The sequence below is a fragment of the Phoxinus phoxinus genome, assembly GCF_949152265.1.
Source record: "Phoxinus phoxinus genome assembly, chromosome: 9".
Lineage (NCBI taxonomy): Eukaryota > Metazoa > Chordata > Actinopteri > Cypriniformes > Leuciscidae > Phoxinus > Phoxinus phoxinus.
Window position 1 is genome coordinate 21,198,835 of NC_136884.1, and position 18,840 is coordinate 21,217,674.

At 37.4% G+C, this 18,840-nt stretch overlaps 1 protein-coding gene across 1 annotated transcript; it reads right to left on the minus strand.

Annotated features, from left to right (window-relative positions):
* Positions 1 to 6,524: 6,524 nt before the first annotated feature.
* LOC307003811 (uncharacterized protein) lies at positions 6,525 to 12,185 on the minus strand. Its single transcript, XM_079622628.1, has 4 exons — positions 11,912 to 12,185; positions 10,471 to 10,565; positions 10,094 to 10,284; positions 6,525 to 8,608 (listed from the first exon to the last, which is right to left on the minus strand). The coding sequence occupies exons 1-4, from the start codon at positions 11,927 to 11,929 to the stop codon at positions 8,295 to 8,297; spliced, it is 618 nt and encodes a 205-aa protein (XP_079478754.1). The 5' UTR covers positions 11,930 to 12,185; the 3' UTR covers positions 6,525 to 8,294.
* Positions 12,186 to 18,840: the final 6,655 nt, after the last annotated feature.

Below are 18,840 nucleotides of genomic sequence, written 5' to 3' on the forward strand. Positions count from 1 at the left end.
AATGCAGTAATAATAATAAATAAGAAAAAAAGCACCATCTCTATCAATTACCATATTATAAGAAGGTGGCCAGAGAATTAAAGGCATCTTATACTACAGGGCCGTTGAATGCTTGAATCTGATTGGTTGACGAACGTTCTGAGGTGTGCAATTATTTTCAGGGAACCGCACGGCTAAAGTAGTTCCAGCAGGTCTTAACCGCATTACAGTTCCATATCACTGTGCGTAGTCAACTGTAATAATGGAAAATAGGATACAATTCATAACAAGAAAAACTGCAGCCCCATGCCAATGCAGGATTCTGTGATAACCATGATAATTTTGTCACTATAATCATGAAATAAAATGTTCATGCCATTTCATCTTTAGTTATGATCAACTATAATCATGTTTTTACAGTATAATATGCATATAATATATTTTCTATAAAAAAATTAATCTCTGATTCTGTTCTTTTCTCTGACATTTAGGGGTGACATATACGCCTCCAAAAACTCTTTTAGGTCTAAAACAGTTTCGATAGTTGTTAATATGAGAGTTATGAGACATTATTTAAGAGATTTAAGTGTTGTATTAACATGAGTAGCTCTCGGCCACTTTCATTTTTAAAAAGTAGCTCTCAAATGAAAAAAGGTTGGAGACCCCTGCACTAGGCCCTCCATGGAAGGGTTTGGACACCCCTGACTTAACTAAACCCGTTAAATAATTAGTGTAATAATTAGTTAAATAATTAGTGAATTATTTCACTAATTAAATTGTAAGAATTCTTCTGAATGTTATTTTTGCTTGGATGTCAAGGGTTATAATATGTACATATACATGCCATTTTTTTATATATATATTTTAATTTCCAGGGTGTAATGTGACAAAAGATAAGGATTTCAACAGAGTATGATTTTTCTATAGTCACTTATGAAAACTATACTAATCACAATAGGCTCACGTGCAATATTTGTTCTTTTTTAATTAAACAGATTGTGTGGTGAGTCCACCCTTGTGCAATGTGACATCTCAAAATGAAAGTCAGCATCCAAGAAACAAGGACTGTGTTGAGGACACAGCCGAGTCACCATGTTCTTCAGGCAGTCGGATGCGAAATGACACACAGAAAAACTTTCAAGCTATCCAATTATCATCTCCAAAAAATAGTGAGTGACTTGTGTGAATGATCTGATTAACTGAAACACAGTGCTACTGTTCTCTAACCGTATTTGTAGTGAAGAACTCAGTTTATTTAAAGGAACTGTTTTGGCAGGTGATTTATTTATGGGTTTAGTTATTCGTTGTGAGAATGCTAGCAAAACTTTTATAAATTTGTCCTGCGTTCAAGTTCAGTAATTTCAATCTCATTTAGGTCGCAAACCAGTCAAGAAAAATAATTGGCAGAAGGTGGAGGTTGATGCAGTTGAAAAACACATGATGCACTTCATTGAATCCTGTCGTGTTCCAGGAAAGGCTGCCTGCGATTTGTGCCTCAAATCTGAGCCGGAAGCCCTAAAACGGAGGGACTGGCTGGCTATTAAATTTTACATCAAAAACCGGATATCTGCTCTGCAAAGAAAAATTTGAGCTATGCTCCTGAGCTGCAAGTATAAAGTACACCCAAAGTATAAAGTTGTAAATGGCTAAATGTAAAATGGTCAGATATTAGGGAATTTAAAAAATGTTCCCGTATTGAATGCCTTCAACATCTGGGCAAGATTTCTCGTGCCATTTATATGCCAAAAATTGTTTTTGCGTGCATATGATACGCAGTTTTCGCGTGCATCTGATACGCACTTTATTTGGTGTAATACGCACTTTATGGCTTGTAATACGCACGCACTCCCCACCCCTAATCCTACCCAAGGGTTTTCAATGCGTAGCATATGCACGCTAAAAACATTTTTGCCGTATAAATGGTACGAGAAATAACATTTGTGGTATAGATACGCACTTTCATGAGATTGTGTTGCTGATGAACCAAGAGAAAACATTACCGTCTACAGCCGCAAGAGGGCGCTCTAGTTGTTCAGAAGCGACACCGAGGATGAAGAGTACAGTGTTGTGGAATGAGATCGCGGGAGCTTGGTGAACTTGCTTAAAGGAGAACTCCGGTCAATTTTAACATGAGTAGTCGATTGTCGAGTTCACGCGCATAGGTTTAGTTACATATGATCACGCGCGTGAACTCGACAATTGACTACTTTGGACTTCGACCGAAAACAGGAATTAAACACAGGTATGTGCGCTGGCTGATATAACATCATTTTTATTCATATTTTTCACATCTAATGCAGTCAGATTCACTCGTGTTCACTCTGAAGGAATCACTCAACATGGCTGGGCACTTGTATGACACATCAAGGATGATAAGAGAAATAAAAGCAGGTTTAAAATTAGACCCCATTCAAGTCAATAGGGTGCAAATTTTAAAAATAGGATAACACGGTGTAGGCAACACCGATTTTTGTCGTTGTTCTCTGTATTGACAGCACTCCAAATTTACTAAAAATTGAGCTCAATGTTAAAATTGACCGGAGTTCTCCTTTAACTTGTTGTAACTTGGTAACTTGTTGGACTCGCTGGCTTATGTTAATTTAGCCTATTCAGCCTGATAAATGGCATGTTAACGTAAGCTACACAATAACATAAAGAACATATACCTGTTCTTTATGCTATTGTGTAGCTTACGTTAACATGCCGGACACCTATTCAGCCTGTTGTTCTGTGTGCTATTGTGTAGTTGAATAATGTGCCTTTCCAGATTAAATGTCTGTTCTTGGTCTTGGATTTTGTGAAAAGAAATTCTAAATAAATGCGATTTATAGTCCAGTGCGACTTATATATGTTTTTTTCCTCTTCGTGACGCATTTTTTGACTGATGCAACTTATACTACGGAGCGACTAGTCTGGAAAATATGGTATGTATATTAGTATGTATAGTAATCTGTTATTTAAAGCAGAACTCGGCAACTATAGTCATTTCTTCGCTGATTTTCAAACTTTTGTTGTTGCATGTTTTCCCCACAAGCTCACCCTACAGATGTGGGGCGTATATTTCACAACACTGTCGTAAAAAACTCACTTGCGGCACCCTTCTCCCTCTTTCAACCACTGCTCATGTGCATTTGTTATGATCGGAGCAAGCCAACTTTATCGTGTGGAGCTATGTCTACCGAGGTGGGTAATACATCATACACATTATCATAGAACATTGACATGTACATTTTGTATTCTGTTATCAACCATAAAGCAGTTCATGTTTCTCGCTCGTTCTCGCTTCTCACGAGACATCCAATTTCTATCTTGCCAGGATGGTAGTTGCAAGGTTGGTTTTCCACCTGGGAACGCTGGGGGGAGCGGGGAAAGTCACCAAAATCACCAGAACAGATTTTTTAACCATCCAAATGATTTCTAGACCGTTTTATTCAGTTTAAAAAGTTGCCAAGTTCTCCTTTAACAGTAATTTATTCTCTTGCCAGCTTACTGCTCCGTTTGTGTTGAAGTAGCTGCAGTACTCCTCTCTCACGTGTTTTGCCTGCAAAGATGAATTTCTGTCTGAGGAAGCTACAATAAGGCACATACATTCTGGTTCTTCCCTCCAAGCACCGTGAATAAGTCGACCCGTTTCTGTGTCCTCCTGATCCACGAGACTGGGAAGGTGTGTAGGTGTAACGGGTAAGGGATTCAGTTCTTAGGTAATTGTGAAGAACACATGTTGCCTTTGTTATTATTACAGCCTTGGGAGGCTCCAGTGTGATTGCTTGGCGAAAAACTCAACAACGTGCACAAGAGAGCCTGTAGTTAAAGTTTTGCTTGTTGTTATCCAGTTGTGTCCTTGATTATGGTCTCATCATCCATGGCTTCAAACCAAAGGCCTCATCTGCCACAACAAAATAAGTGACAGGGGTTTGACGTCCAGGCAGGTCTTCTAGTGGTGGTATGTTCAGTGTGTTGTCTTCCAATGCCCGGCTCAGCCCACACTTGGCCCAAACTCCTCTGTCGCTAACTCTGCCATTTGTCCCTACACCGATATAAATAAATTTCAGGTCTGCATCTACTAGAGACATGAGAACTATTGAACTGAAACCTTTGTAGTTATAGTAATGGGACCCTGAATTTGGTGGCGGAAGTGCACCAATGCAATGTGGGAAGTTCCACCTCTCCTCGAATCTGGTGGAGATGTGTTTCCTCTCCTCTTCTGTGGATGGTACTTTGAGGTAATCCTGTTTTAATGCCTTGTAAACAGCTTCACAGGACTACAATCTTAGAAATGCTGTGCCTACTAACCCGGAATGTGTATTCCAGAGAGGAGAAGGTATGTCCTGTGGCCAAGTACCTTAATGTTATTGCCTTTAATATGATTAATTTATGTAATAATAATGGCAAATTATTTTAATTAAGTTTTAATTAAGTTAAGCAAATTAAGTTTTGTGTTATAAGTGATACTTATTGAAGTAAAATCATTGTTGAAGAAGCCAAGACAACAGTGACAGCTGCAAAAGTTTCAGCATCCATCTCTGTGGTGTTGGTCTCCATGGCAATAGATTTGCTCCTCTCAGATTGGCATTCGCAACTGTCCATTGCCCTAATTAGTTGCCCTGTGTCTCACCTAGTTGCCCGTTGACAGCAACGTTGCCCGGCAACATTGCTCAAAAAGTTGTTTTAATTATAGAATATTGAATAGGTTGTGTGATTATTCTCTAAAATAAAATCTCCATGTTTTCGGTGCTGATACGGTGGTGACGCGTTCATGTAACCAGAGAGTGACGCTGCCAATAACACACATAACAGCTGTCACAAAGAACCGGCAAGAGTATTGATTATGAATGTGTCAAATATAGCAAGGAGACATTTTAATTGTTTATTAATAAACTAGTGTTTTCTGTGTCAGTGTCAGACTGCAAATATGAAGTTGACGATGCTGACTCGTCATCTTCGCAGTGAACGCGAGAGAGAAATGCACACTTCATATGGAATACATAAGGGTAGGCTAGTCGGTTTCTTTTCATTTTGAATTGCTTTGTTTAAAAGTAGACAATTCAAGCTTTCTATATGGAATAACTAATGGAATTTTGTTAAATTAGCTGATTATCGGGTGACCAGATTGCCAACCAGAATTCAAAGCCGACAAAGCTTAAAGGGTTAGTTCGCCCATTTAAGACATGAAGTTGTATGCAATCCTTACCAGCACTATAGTGCATACACACTGTCCCACTCTGTGGTAACCTGGTGGTCAGAGTTCTGGCCGCTGGAAGTTTTTCAAGAAAGTAGTCCTGGTAAGTTTCCGGGGCCACAAAACTGTGCGTTTTTACGTGAAAAAAATATTTGCGTTTCAAAGCTTGATTAATTAACATCACAAAAAACACGCCCGACAAAATTCATACCTCAGTTTTAATCGGCACTATTTTCTTTCCATTTCTATCAATCCGCGCTGCTGTCGACGTCAACAGTGCGCACGTTCAGATCAGCTATTGATAGCGCGACTCGCTGACAACATGTCTGACTACAAGCTTCTGATGATGAAACCAATTTTAGCACAATGTCAGACGGAACAGATGATGATGAAAGTAATTTTAGCACAACGCCAAAGGGATACCTTTATGAACTCAATTGTGTGTGTGTTCAATCAAATAGTTTTCTCAGCAAATTGTACCATATAGGTACAATTTGCTGAGAAAACTTATTTGATTGAACACACACACAATATCCCTATATACTGTTTTTATATTAGACTGCTTTTCACGTGATTTCGACAACATCAGCTTGTTTTATATATTAAACAACATCAGCTTGTTTACCGTAGGCTACAGTTTAGACATGGGATCATAAAGTTAGTAAATAGAGCTTACCCGTGCTACTGGTACAGCAAAACTCTTTAAAATGTGTTTTTTTTCTTTTCCCTCCTTGGTTGGGGATGTAATCGTCTTCGCTGAAGTGAGCGCTGCACACACGAAAATCCTTGATTCTGGATATTTTAGCACCCGCAGAGTAACCGATGGCAACCAGCCAAAGCTGTCTCATAGCTACAGCTGATCGGAACGTGCGCACTGTTGACGTCGACAGCAGCGCGGATTGATAGAAATGGAAAGAAAATAGTGCCGATTAAAACTAAGCTATGAATTTTGTCGGGCGTGTTTTTTGTGATGTTAATTAATCAAGCTTTGAAACGCAAATAATTTTTTTCACGTAAAAACGCACAGTTTTGTGGCCCCGGAAACTAAGCAGGACTACTTCCTTGAAAAACTTCCAGCGGCCAGAACTCTGACCAGGGAGGTTACCACAGAGTGGGTCAGTGTGTATGCACTATTAATAGTGCTGGTAAGGATTGCATACAACTTCATGTCTTAAAATAGGCGAACTAACCCTTTAAATTTATAGGCTCACGCTAGGGGTTGCACAACTACTGGTTTCTGCTAGTCGATTTCTTATCAAAACAATACTCGAGTTACTCGACTACTCGTGGTTTATAATAGCCTACTGTAAATGAAAAGACATGAAATAGTTCTTATCAATAAATATTTATTAATTCATAGCCTAATGCAACAATTACATAAGTAAACTCTCAAAACATAATTATGATATTACATATTTAAATTTTCATGTAACAGAGTAAAGCTAAATAAATAGGCGTTCTTGCCTTTAATTTCAGACGCAATGTCCGCTTTTAGGGGTCGTTTACATATTGCGTCTTTTGCACGCTCAAGTTCGTTATTTCAAATGTCAAATGCGCTCATAATGGAAGTGACAATCATATTATAATTATTAAATTATCTTGTGTCCTCCACATAGAATTTTAGGTTTTGTCTGGGACAGACAAGCCCACTCATCTGCCACTTAACATCATATTGAGCAAGTCCCAACACAACAATAGATCTACTATATAGGCCTAATATCAGTTTACACATAGGCTTATCACTGTGTTAGTTGTAGTGGGTGACTTACTATTCAACAAGCTAGGGTATTAAACAAGCTACCAAACAAACTAGGTAACATTATAATCGTTGACATTGCAGACTCATGGAAAAATAGATTGGATATCATACATTTTTTCTTTTCATGATTAATTTATAAATGACACAACATCATATATATTAAAGAGAAAATATTCACTTCATCCGATTATTGAAGTTAATAAGATAGCCTTGACAGGCAACATACTGGAGATCCACAACTATTGAAGAACTTGATCTCTCCCACCGAACTTGTGTGTATAGGTGAGTGGAAAGCAAGCAGTGGACCAAAGCACTGTGAGGCAAGGGAGGGGGGACTAAAAATGTTTCTGAACTTAAATCATTTGTATTGTTTCACCACGTACACAATTATTTTAAGTATATATCATTATATTATCTACAATACACAGCGTAGTTTTTAATTATACTTTTAAGGGGGGACGACCCTTATGTTAGTATGATACTATTTTGTTTGTAAACTAAGTGTTTTTGACCCTCTTTATTTTTTTTATGAGGTTATCAATATTGTCACAGTAGCCTCAATGCACATTGTACAAATGGTGAATACAGCATTCATTGCATTTCTTTCCAAAAAGTTTGTCTGGTCATGTGATCTCAACATGTCCACATGAGGCGACCCACTCCTTGACAAATAAAACCACTTTAATTAGACCATATTTTAGTTTTCAGAAAAGAGGACGGGGGCGTGGTTTGGGGAGGCGCGGTTAAGTGACAGTATACCAAATATATGTAGTTATACCAAATATAAGTTTTCAAACGAAAAAGTATTAGTGTGGACATGGCCTAATACTTAAAGTAATACATCCTTTCCATTCAACGTTTGGCCCGCAACAATAGAATAGTATTGTATTCTATTCTAGTACCCTGTACGTATTGTCACTGTCCCGGGTCTGGATGGTCCAGTGGAGGAGGATGAGGATCTGTTTGGTCCAGATGAGGTTGGTGAGGGTCTGGCTGGTCCAGTAGAGGAGGATGAGGGTCTGTTTGGTCCAGAGGAGGAGGCTGAGGGTCTGACTTGTCCAGAGGAGGGGGCTAGGGGTCTGGCTGGTCCAGAGGAGGTTGGTGAGGGTCTGGATGGTCCACTGGAGGTTGGTCAGGGTCTGGATGGCCCAGTGGAGGTTGGTCAGGGTCTGGATGGCCCAGTGGAGGAGGGTCTGTCCACCTCTATTTGGTATGCCCGTATCTCTTCCTCTAGTTGACCAATCTCTTCTGGTGCGACCACATTAGGCAAGGCCTCTCCTAATGTGATAAAAGCCCCACAGATGGAGTCATCTTGAATCAGAGAGGGAGTGAGCGCAGAAAGTGAGGTGATTATCTTGTTGTCCAGAGGAAGGTTTTTTAGAAGGAATTCATGTATCCTTCTCTGAGAGAGTTATAAATGTTTCTCTCCCATATCTTCCTCTCTACACGGGCCTTGTTCAGTGCAGAGTAGCAGTATCTTCCAACAGACAACCTTTTGTCTGATAGTTGGAAATCTCTACTCCGGACATAAATCTTGATGATATCCTTTGCACTCAGTGGGATGGCTTCCGGCTTCATAAATTTGCTGAGGAGCTCTCTAACTAGGGCCACCATCTCCACGTGCAGCAAGTGCGCCATTGGTTTTTCATGTTGCATTTTTTTCAAAAATCCCTGAAAAGTTGAAAGTACGCCTGCAAACATAAAACAAAATGTTACTTTGATTTGACATTATTTTCACAAGCGTAAAAAAAACTTGTCACAACAAGACAACAGAATTAAAGAAAACAGTTACATACAGTTCAAATAAATGGCAGTGCGTTTTAAAAAAGTGAATAAATACTTTTAATAGTTTTTATTTCCATATATCAGATGTAATGGAAAAATGACTCCAAATCAAATTATTAATGAATTTGACCAGGTCTGCATTTTTTTTTTTTTACTGGATCAGATCATAATCAGATGTTATCAAAACAATGGTTATGCAACTACATATTAGTTCAGTGAATTAAAGTTGAGTTAAATCTTTAAAATGTTTTAAGTGTATGTCAAGTGTTTGTGGCTGAAGAGAAAAGAGAAAATTCTCAACACTGCTATTTTTTTTTCTTAAGAAAAATATTGCTTTTCTTCATTTCCTGTTAAAAAATGCAGACTTAGTAAAGTATATTAACGGACAAGTTCGGTATTTTACACTTAAACCCTGTTTTCAGATCGTTTCTGATGAAATAGAACGGTTAAGATTAAAATTTAGACACATGCTTCTGTCCCGAGAATTTTCGTTTTCTTTCGCTTTTCCCCCACCTCCACAATGGCTGCATAGGTGCACAGGAATAATCCTTCCTAAAACGCATTAAACTTTCGTTAACAAAGACGTGAAACTCACCGAGTGGTCAGGAGTGTTCACTGATTGGCTCACACAAAAATCGCTGCAAAAGATGCTTTCCAACAGGTTTTATCGTAGTTTTTGTCCAACTCCATTGACTTGTATTGGATGTGCTGTGAGGTACGGTATTACTCCGCTGCCACCAACTGGGCTAAAGTGTCTATTATTCAAGCTCTCAACAGAAGAATTTACGGGTGTGAGGCGTTTGGAAAAATAGGTCCACAGTTTTACAACGAATGGTAAAACACCTGTTGGAAAGCATCTTTTGCAGCGATTTTTGTGTGAGCATATCAGTGAACCCCCCTGACCACTCGGTGAGTTTCACGTCTTTGTAAACGAAAGTGTAATGCGTTTTAAGGATTATTCCTGTGCACCTATGCAGCCATTGTGGAGGTTGGAGTGGGGAAAGCGAAAGAAAACGAAAATTATCGGGACAGCAGCTGTGTCCAAATTTTAACTTAACCGTTCTATTTCATCATACAATCTGAAAACAGGGCTTTAAGTGTAAAATACCGAACTTGTCCTTTAATATTTTGCCTTGGAATTGAATGTCTAATCTTTCCATTACATTTGAAATATGGAAATAACATACTGATTAAAAATAATTTCACTTCATTTAACAATAAATTGCTATTTATTTGAACACTTCTATATAACTCTGTATAACTTCTAAAGCTGGTTATGATTGCTGAAGTAGAGACCTGGCTGTTCCCTTTGTAAAAAAACAACTGTTATTAACTTTAATTACATTTAGCCTAAAGTTTTTGCCTACACAAGTTAGCCTACTACAAGATACCTCTGAACATGTCGATCATGACTTTGAATCGGTCAAACTCTGTAAAAAGCACAGAGATTCGTGCCTTCTGGTTAAGGTCGACTTGTGTTCCCATTCGGGATGCTGTGGCTTGTTCTTGTTGAAGAATTTCTACTCTGGTCTTTTCCTCAACTGTTAGTGCATATCTTGTCAGCACTTCATTCAGAAGCCTTCTGTATCACACAAACACACACACACCACTGTGGCTATTTTCATCGCTTATTCTTACATAAAACCTAACCACACTGTAAACTAGCACATCACTCTCTACATGCAATATAATACAATAAAAATGGTTAACTGCAGAGAAAGCACATTAAAAAAATACTTAATTTATAATACAAAATGATTAGGATTACCTGTATTTGTGTTCTTCATTTGGATCCAGCACATAGTAGTAACGCACCACCAGTACATCCATGAGTTCATTCAGCCTGGTGCACACCTCCAGCATCTGAAGAAATCTGTTGCTAATTGGTCTTATCAAGCTCTTGGAAGGAAGATGGAGCAGACTCTGAAACTCTGAGAAAATCTCCTTCTGTTTTGGTGACTTCTCAATATCATAATAGACATCAGAGCAGAAATTTTCCACTTCTTAGCTGAACTTGCTTGAGTTTCAAGGCCAGACTTTTTTCCTCTCATGACTGCACAGTTGTTGTTGAGGATGATGCTGGTAACTTGTCTCCACTCAAGACCATAAGTCTGCATGACATCTTTAAGTTCCAGCATAAGTGCTGGGGCATTGGCAATGTTGACTTTTCTGCTTGCCAGGTGTTGTGTTATTACTCTGTTGCTTTCATTATCAACAAAGCGAACAAGCACATTGAGTATTTTATTCATATTCAAGGTTGTTGCTTCATCAACATTGAGTGAGAACATGAATTTTTTTAGCTTATCAGACAAACATTTTTTGAACTGTAGTGCAATGCCATGAGTGCTCATGTAACTCACATGTTGATTTGAAACCGACAGGCTAGTTAACGCTTTTTTGTCTTCTGCTAGTTTTCTACACAGGGTGAACAGTGGTTGCGAAATTTTGAATGACAAATCATGTTCTGCTATAAATGTGCACAAACGTATTTTTAAATCGCAGACATGGTCAGTCATAGACAACGGTGTGTCAGTTGTAACAGTTGCTCCCGGCAACGTCGTGGTAAGTTTGAGTGCATGTGCAGCGGCTCTATGACCGGAGTCTAAATCATGACGAGCAAGCACTTTCTTACCGCTGCTGGCATACAGTAGCTTCCTCGAGCAAATCGTACAGAAACAAGCCCCGGGCTCTCTGTTTCTGGCACCAACTGCCAAAAGGCTCGCCATCTCTACTTTTATTTTTGAGTCCTTTATCTATTGGTAGGACATCATCCCCAGGCTTCATAAACGTACGCTCCATTGTTTCACCGACAATGCTAATTGACGTATGGGTGTCAATCAAACTGTGTTGCCAGGACCCGCCCTTCTCTGCTTCTGATAGGCTTGTAACGTAAGTTAGAGCTGCATTCCTCTTATGATTGGTAGGTGAAATAAATGTATTCGAAAATATTAAACCGCATGCACAGGTTCACAAATTTTTTAATTGATTTTTTCCCTCACAGCCGCACGCCGGAGATCCGGCACGGTGCCGGAATACTTTAAGCCCTGCATTCTTCAGAAAAAGGTAACCCTGCTTTCTGGAATTCCTCCCAGGAAATAAAGTTGTGTTTATTAAGGCATTGATTTGATGGAGCAAGCGCTTTTGAGTTCAACATTTTAATAAGGTTCAAATGACAGAGTTCAGACTTCAGGTTTGAGAATAAAACCAACCTGTTTGTTCCTCAGCATCTTCCTCTTTCACTCTGAATGTTTCTTCAATCTTCATGTCTTCACTCTCCTCTTTAATAAACGCCATCTTTATAATAGTATGTCACATGGATCTCAGTTGCTGCTTCACCGGTGGTTTTTCTAAGTTTGGACACTCTGTCATGTTTAAAATGAGAATAATTAACAGAAAGAAAGAAAAAATCCAAACTAAATATATTGGTGCATCTCAATCAGCTCCCTAATTTAGTAGTCAGAGCACTGGCAAGGGAGAGAGTCAGTGAGAGTTAATAGTCTTTAAATGATCTGATTATCCAAGCCCTCTCAAAAAACTCTGAAAACTAGCACTTCAAATTAATAAAAGACGACAAATTATACAGACAATTAATTTTTATTTACATTGGTATTTAATGATCTGTAGATACATTAATAAGATCACATTTTCATGAAAACATTTGCAATTTCATTGTAATCACACATTGTAAAAGTTGCTTTTACACCATTTTGAGTAGCAGGTGTCATCCAGTGTGTAGCGTTTCGCAAAGCACTTCGAAACATTCATTTTGATATATTTTGCAAAGTAATTCATTCAATTGAAAAAAACTCTGGCATTATGGTTTAACTGGTGTCCATGTGAAGTTGTAACTTCGACTGCAGATGAAAACGATTGGTCACATTCATCAATTCCAGAAAACCTGTGCAATATGTCAATTACAATTCAGCTGATAAAAAAAAAAATCGCTTTAGATTAAACTGAGAAGGGTCATAGGACTTGCATATTGTTGTCCTACTGTTAGTTTAACTGCTTCTATTGTTCTCATTTGTAAGTCGCTTTGGATAAAAGCGTCTGCTAAATGAATAAATGTAAACGTAAAAACATTATGGTTCATTAAGTAAGGTCTTTATACACCACTCAAAACATTTATGTGTATATTGCATTTCTGTCAACATATCTTCCTAAATATTACACAATGCACCTTTAATGGGTCCTTCAAACACATTAGCTTGTTGTTGGTTCATGAATTAATGAAAACAAATACTTTTAACTTTGAAATTTTGTAAATATATTAAATGTGTGACCGTACTCTAAAATGTATCCTATTTGACTCTATTATGTGATAAGATTATTTATTTCATGTTAATGTGTTACAAGTAGTACTAAAATAGAATGTGCATTTATTTAATGCCAAATACACTATATTTAATCATATGTTAATCAAAATAAACTTTTAATACAAAGCCTCAAATGAAAACCAATAAGACATTTTACAACAGAACAAGAGTTGTCTAACATTTCTGTTATGATCTGGTGAACTAATTTACATTGTGTTTAACTGCTAAAAATATATAATCTGTACACATCTTTTGCACTTTTACTGTGGCAAGTTCAATTACTTTTTGGATTAAGTGTTGTAAATTGGCTTTGTGATAACGTTACTGTATGCTTTGTATTCATAGTTAAAGAACATAAATTATGAATGCTCATTAGTTCATTAGTAGCAAAGATATTATCAATATTAACATGCCCCTATTATGTTTTTTGAATATTCCCTTTCATGCAGTGTAAGTGAATGTAAACGTTCTGCAAAGTTGTAAAGTCGAAAGAGCACAATAAATAAAGTTATTGTCTCCCAAAAGAAAGAAATGACTCTGAACCGCCTTTGTGCCCGCCTATGTTGTACATCGTCCGCCAACGAACAACTTGACGCCCACAAACACGTTATTTTACTGATGACTGCTTCTCAAATCTCTGAGTTTAACGCAGGATTCGCAAAACGCTTGCTCTTGAAATATGGGTCAGTACCCAGTTTATTTGAACTGATGTATGACAAATTATTGAAGTGTTTTTTTCTACCGGGTGTTCAAAATACTTAGTTTTGGGTTTTATATTGTGTAGGTCTCCTGCTAACCGGCATTATTACTATTATTATCACATTATTACTAGGGGTGGGACGATACAGGTACCTCACGATTCAATTCTGTGGCGATGTGTGGTCCACGATATGATAATATCACGATTCGCGATATTTACGATATTCAATATATTGGAAGAAATTTCATCAACGATATATCACGATATATGTGACTGAAAAGAAAAAGAAGGATAAGGAAATTTTATGCATTAATAAACATTTCCAACATTGTACAAAGAAATATGCATTTGCATAATAACTCACTGCCTTGATGATATCCATATGGGGCTATACCTTAGTGGTAGCAACCATACAGCGTGCGCATACACTGTCACACACACACATACACACTCTCTCTCTCTCTCTCTTGTTTTTTATGTTGAACGGAATGGCTACTGTTCTCTGCTTTTCAACAAATCATTTGCACACACATTCTGTCATTTTTCTATCTGAAGCTATTGCCTGCAACATTGAAAGCTCCGGTCTCTGTGTTTAGCGCGAATGCTCACGTGATTGCCGCCGGCTCGGGATAAAATTTGTGCAGGACAGTCGTGCCGTGTACCAGCTGCTTTGACGCGATTATCAGTTTAACTGACTCGTAATGTGTGCAATATCTCAGTCACGACCTCCCGAGTGTCCGAACTCGCACCGCGTACGCCCGCCTTTACTTGTGTTCTTCACCGGCCGCTGTTTGCGCCACTTTACCCCTATTTACTCGAACAGCGCCCCCCGCAAACAGAATGGTAGATATTGGGTAGTGACAGTGACACTGACAACGGGTAAATTAATAATTTTGTGTTGTAATAAAATATCGATATTGGGCGTTATTGTATCGATTATTTATTGCGACAGAGAGCACAACAATATATTGCAATATCGATTTTTTTCCCCACCCCTAATTATTACTGTCTTACTGAAATAATTCTGCTAATCAGTTGTGGGCCACTATTACCTAGAACTGTGTCTATTAATCCAGATTGTCTGACGTTCTTACTAATTGAGTAAATATTTGAAATGTACACATCGGTTTGTTTATGGTTAGTTATTACAGTTGCAACATCTCATAATGTACCTCAAACTGAGTAGCGCATCACTGAGAAACGTCCTGCTCGAGTCGTCCTTGTGATGGAGGTTTGTGTTGAATAACTAGTTCTTCCAATGTTTCATCATCGGACTCACGCTTTTTGATGTGGTCAAATCAACGTCATCGTTACTGTCTTTGGCCCAACGACGTGACGTGCATTTTTGATGTCCAAACCCCTTTATGAAGTCAAAATAAGAAAATGTTTAATAAAAAGCACATTTATTGAATCTACTTATCTCTGTTTATCAAATGATATGAACTTATATTGAGGGTATTACAAAGTGTAAGAATTATTAGACATTATAGTCACATAATGTCATTATAGTCACATAATGTGATAACTGTCCGGAACTTAGAGTGACATACAAAAAAGCCAAACAAACTGTAAAAAATCTAATAAACTCTAACATCTCTTATTTATATATTTATTGTATGAGTCTTGACAACAATATATTTAAATATTACAAAGAATATGACATCCAGTTGATACTTTGACGTTTTGTTCTACAACGTAAATTACACACACCCATAGCAAAAATGCGAATTTTTTAAGCAGTTATGTTAATTTTTGATAACGTACATGTTTAATAAGAAACTAGAAAAGACAGCTTGGGGTGAGAGTGTGTGCAGTGTACAATGTAGAACAAAACGTCAAAGTATCGTCAAGTTATGTTTACCACAGGCTTTATCATGCGGTTCTAAAGGTATTCGATTCCAGGTTTTTCTGGAAAAAATATGGCATATTTTTGACGGCAGTTATTATTGCACACTAAATGTAGGCTATTCTTTTGTTTATGACAGAAAGCCTAAAATTACCTTTATTAAAAAAACTAACTTTTAGCATGACTGGCCAAATTAGGCCGAAGAGACGACATTCCCTTGACATCCATTGTTTCTAGCGGTTACCAATCTCACCTAATTTTAAAAAGGGAAATGTAACAAAGAATGTAAAAGGCCTTTGTCGAATATTATTTCAGAGATAAATAAATGAGAAAGTAGGTAATGAAATATTTAAATAATTAACCCAATTCATATAAATGTTTGGGTGAGGGCGATAAGCGCATTGTCAACTAATCAAAATCTGCTCTTTTTTAAAAATTAGAATAAGTTTAATGATTATGAACACAAATTAGGATACCATGGCAAACAAAATTAATATAAACTGATGAAACCACAAAGCTAGCACGGAGGTATAATTACAACGTAATTAGGCCTACATTATTTTAAACAACGTTATTTTATTGTAGCTATGTAGGATAAAACTGTGTTGTGTGACACAGCATCAGTTCTCTGATGTACGAATGAGCGATTTCAGACACAGCATTTCATAACGAGAGTCGATTCCTGCGCTGGAGTCAACTCTTACATTAGGACTATTAGGAGTCGAGGAATCGACTCTTTTGGAGTCGACTCACTATGTTCTGCAGCTGCTGGATGAGAGACTTCTGCCGTTACACTTAATTAAATCACAATTAAACGTTCTCACTATACGATGTTTGATTTACAGTACAGATCAGAAAACTCTAAAATAATGGCAACATCATATTGTGAGAAAGTCTAATTGTAATGGACATATTGCACAGGTTTTTCATAAATGAACATGCGGCCGATCGTTCACATCTGCAATAGAAGTTACAACTGAACACGGACACCAGTTAAACCGTAACAACGTTTCTCCCACCTCTAATTGCCAGTGCCCGAATTCGTGTTTGAGGTAAAGTGACTCCTGATACAGGGAGCGAACTGAGACGCACCTTTTGTATTAACGTAACGTTATTCATCCGTGCAGATGCGCTTTACTCACAAACACACTGTTCAGAAATGTTAGATAAAGCATTACAATCTCACATTCCATAATACATATTTTTAATTGATAACTTGTTTTAAATAATTAATTGATTGAAAGATTTGTATCGATTTAAACACCGTAAATGCTTTAAAACCACAAACCTTTCTTCAGCCGAATCACAACAGACGCAGGACCGCGGCGCAGCCTTATGACGTCACAACGGCTGGAGAGATAAAAAATACTTTTTACACGCTACTTTTTGATTTAACTGTGTTGAGCCTTTAATTCGTTCTTGAATGAATACAATTGCCTTTGTTGTATGTATAATTTTATATTCAATAAAAAAAAAAAAAAAAAAAAAAAAAAATACTTTTTACACGCTGTTGTCTATAAAAAAATATATATAGATAGAAATGTACATACAAAATAATAAAATAGATGTAAAATGAATTCAGAGTTTATTTCTTGGTGACATATTTGAACAATGATGCCCAATTGATGTGCTGAAAATAAACTACTAGAGTGTGAGATTCTGTCCATTAAAGACAAAACTGTGATATTTGGGTGCAGATATACAATGGTTCAGTCAGGAACCATTCCTCAAAACAAGCATTTTTTCCATTTTAGTTTGATGCATGTATATGACACTGATACAAAAACCAAGGTTTGTCAAAAAAAAAAAGATCTTTAATAGGGTCACAGAATACTTTAAAGTGACAGGCCCTTTTTACACCTGGTATTAGTGATTGGTTTGTTTTTTGTCTTCAGTTCAAACTACTTCAATCTTCAGCCGACAAAGTTTAAATCCCATCTGTTGAGAGTTGAACTCACAAAGAAGGTAAAATTCCCTTCTATAAAATACATATCACATGTATTAACATACTATTAATGACATGAGCTATTAATATTGTTGTACGACGATGTCCATTCTATTTAGTTGAATGCACCTTGCTGAAGAAAAAGAAAGATATACGGGCTATTTTATTATTTATTTAGATTGCTGAAAGATGTACTAACAACAACCCATAATATGAATTAGTATTCATTGCATTAATCCAAGCCATGAAAGTAAACAGGGGAAAAGCGGTCGACACCTGTAAATGGTATCAATAGACTACTATTACAATAAGGTTTCGTAGTTGACATGAACTAACAACTAGCAGTATTTTACAGCTAAGTAAAATTTGACAAAGAAAACAGGTACTTTTACATAACAATTTTTAATGTTTATAATAACATTAAATTAGCTAAACATTCTAAAAAATAGATTACTAATAACAATTTAAGTTACTTTTGACTACAAGATTACTTTAAAAAAAAGAATGTAATCAACACTGACTGCATACTGGTTTAAATATCATTAGCGGAAGGTAATGTATGGACTTTGATGTTTTTCCCCATCTGTATATCGTATGTTACGAAACACAAGATATCCACCCAGAGTATGGACCCACTTGCGGGCAAATGACTGGTGGGAATTGTGTTCCTCAGTTTTCAGCTTGCCAGTGGGTTGAGGATTTTCACATGTCTAAGAACACATATGAATATCTTTGTGAAAGATTACCATGGAAAAAGAAGACGCGGCATTCCATCTTTCTGTCACTCACCGTAAGAGAGAGTCCATCGCCCTCTGGAAACTGGCAACAAATTCAGAATATAGGACCGTTTTGCATCTTTTTGGATTGTGTGTAAGAACTGTACACCCACTCCAAATCATCCCTCTCCCATCTAGCCTTGCAGGGATGAGTATTACAGTGAGTGTGCGATTTAGTTCTGCGCAACAAGGGAACATCATAACGATTATGTGAATCTCAAGGGTTGGCGCTCTGTTATCCTACAGGCTGTTGAGGATGGAAAAGGGCAGTTTGGGAATTTGTGTTGGCCGACCAGGAAGCCTCCATGATGCCCGTGTACTTCGACTGTCCAAGCTGTGGGACATGGCAGAGATGGTAGTCGGATGCACTATGGGAAGAAGGCAGGCTCACTGAATTTTTTTCAAGAGAAAATTTTTGGTATGTTTATTTAGCCATTTGAATTACAGGGACAGCTGGATGTCCTCAATGTAATGGCAGATATCATGGCCTGTATTTATCAAGCCTCTGAGAATTACTCACAAGAACACCGCTAAGAATTGACTTAAATGTAAAAA

Excerpts from the sequence above, each read along its gene's own strand:
- LOC307003811 (XM_079622628.1), bottom strand. Across the intron at positions 10,285-10,470 it reads AATGAAGAACACAAATACAG|AAGGCTTCTGAATGAAGTGC; the intron begins GTAATCCTAATC and ends TGTGTGATACAG. Across the intron at positions 8,609-10,093 it reads CATGATCGACATGTTCAGAG|GCGTACTTTCAACTTTTCAG; the intron begins GTATCTTGTAGT and ends TTATGTTTGCAG.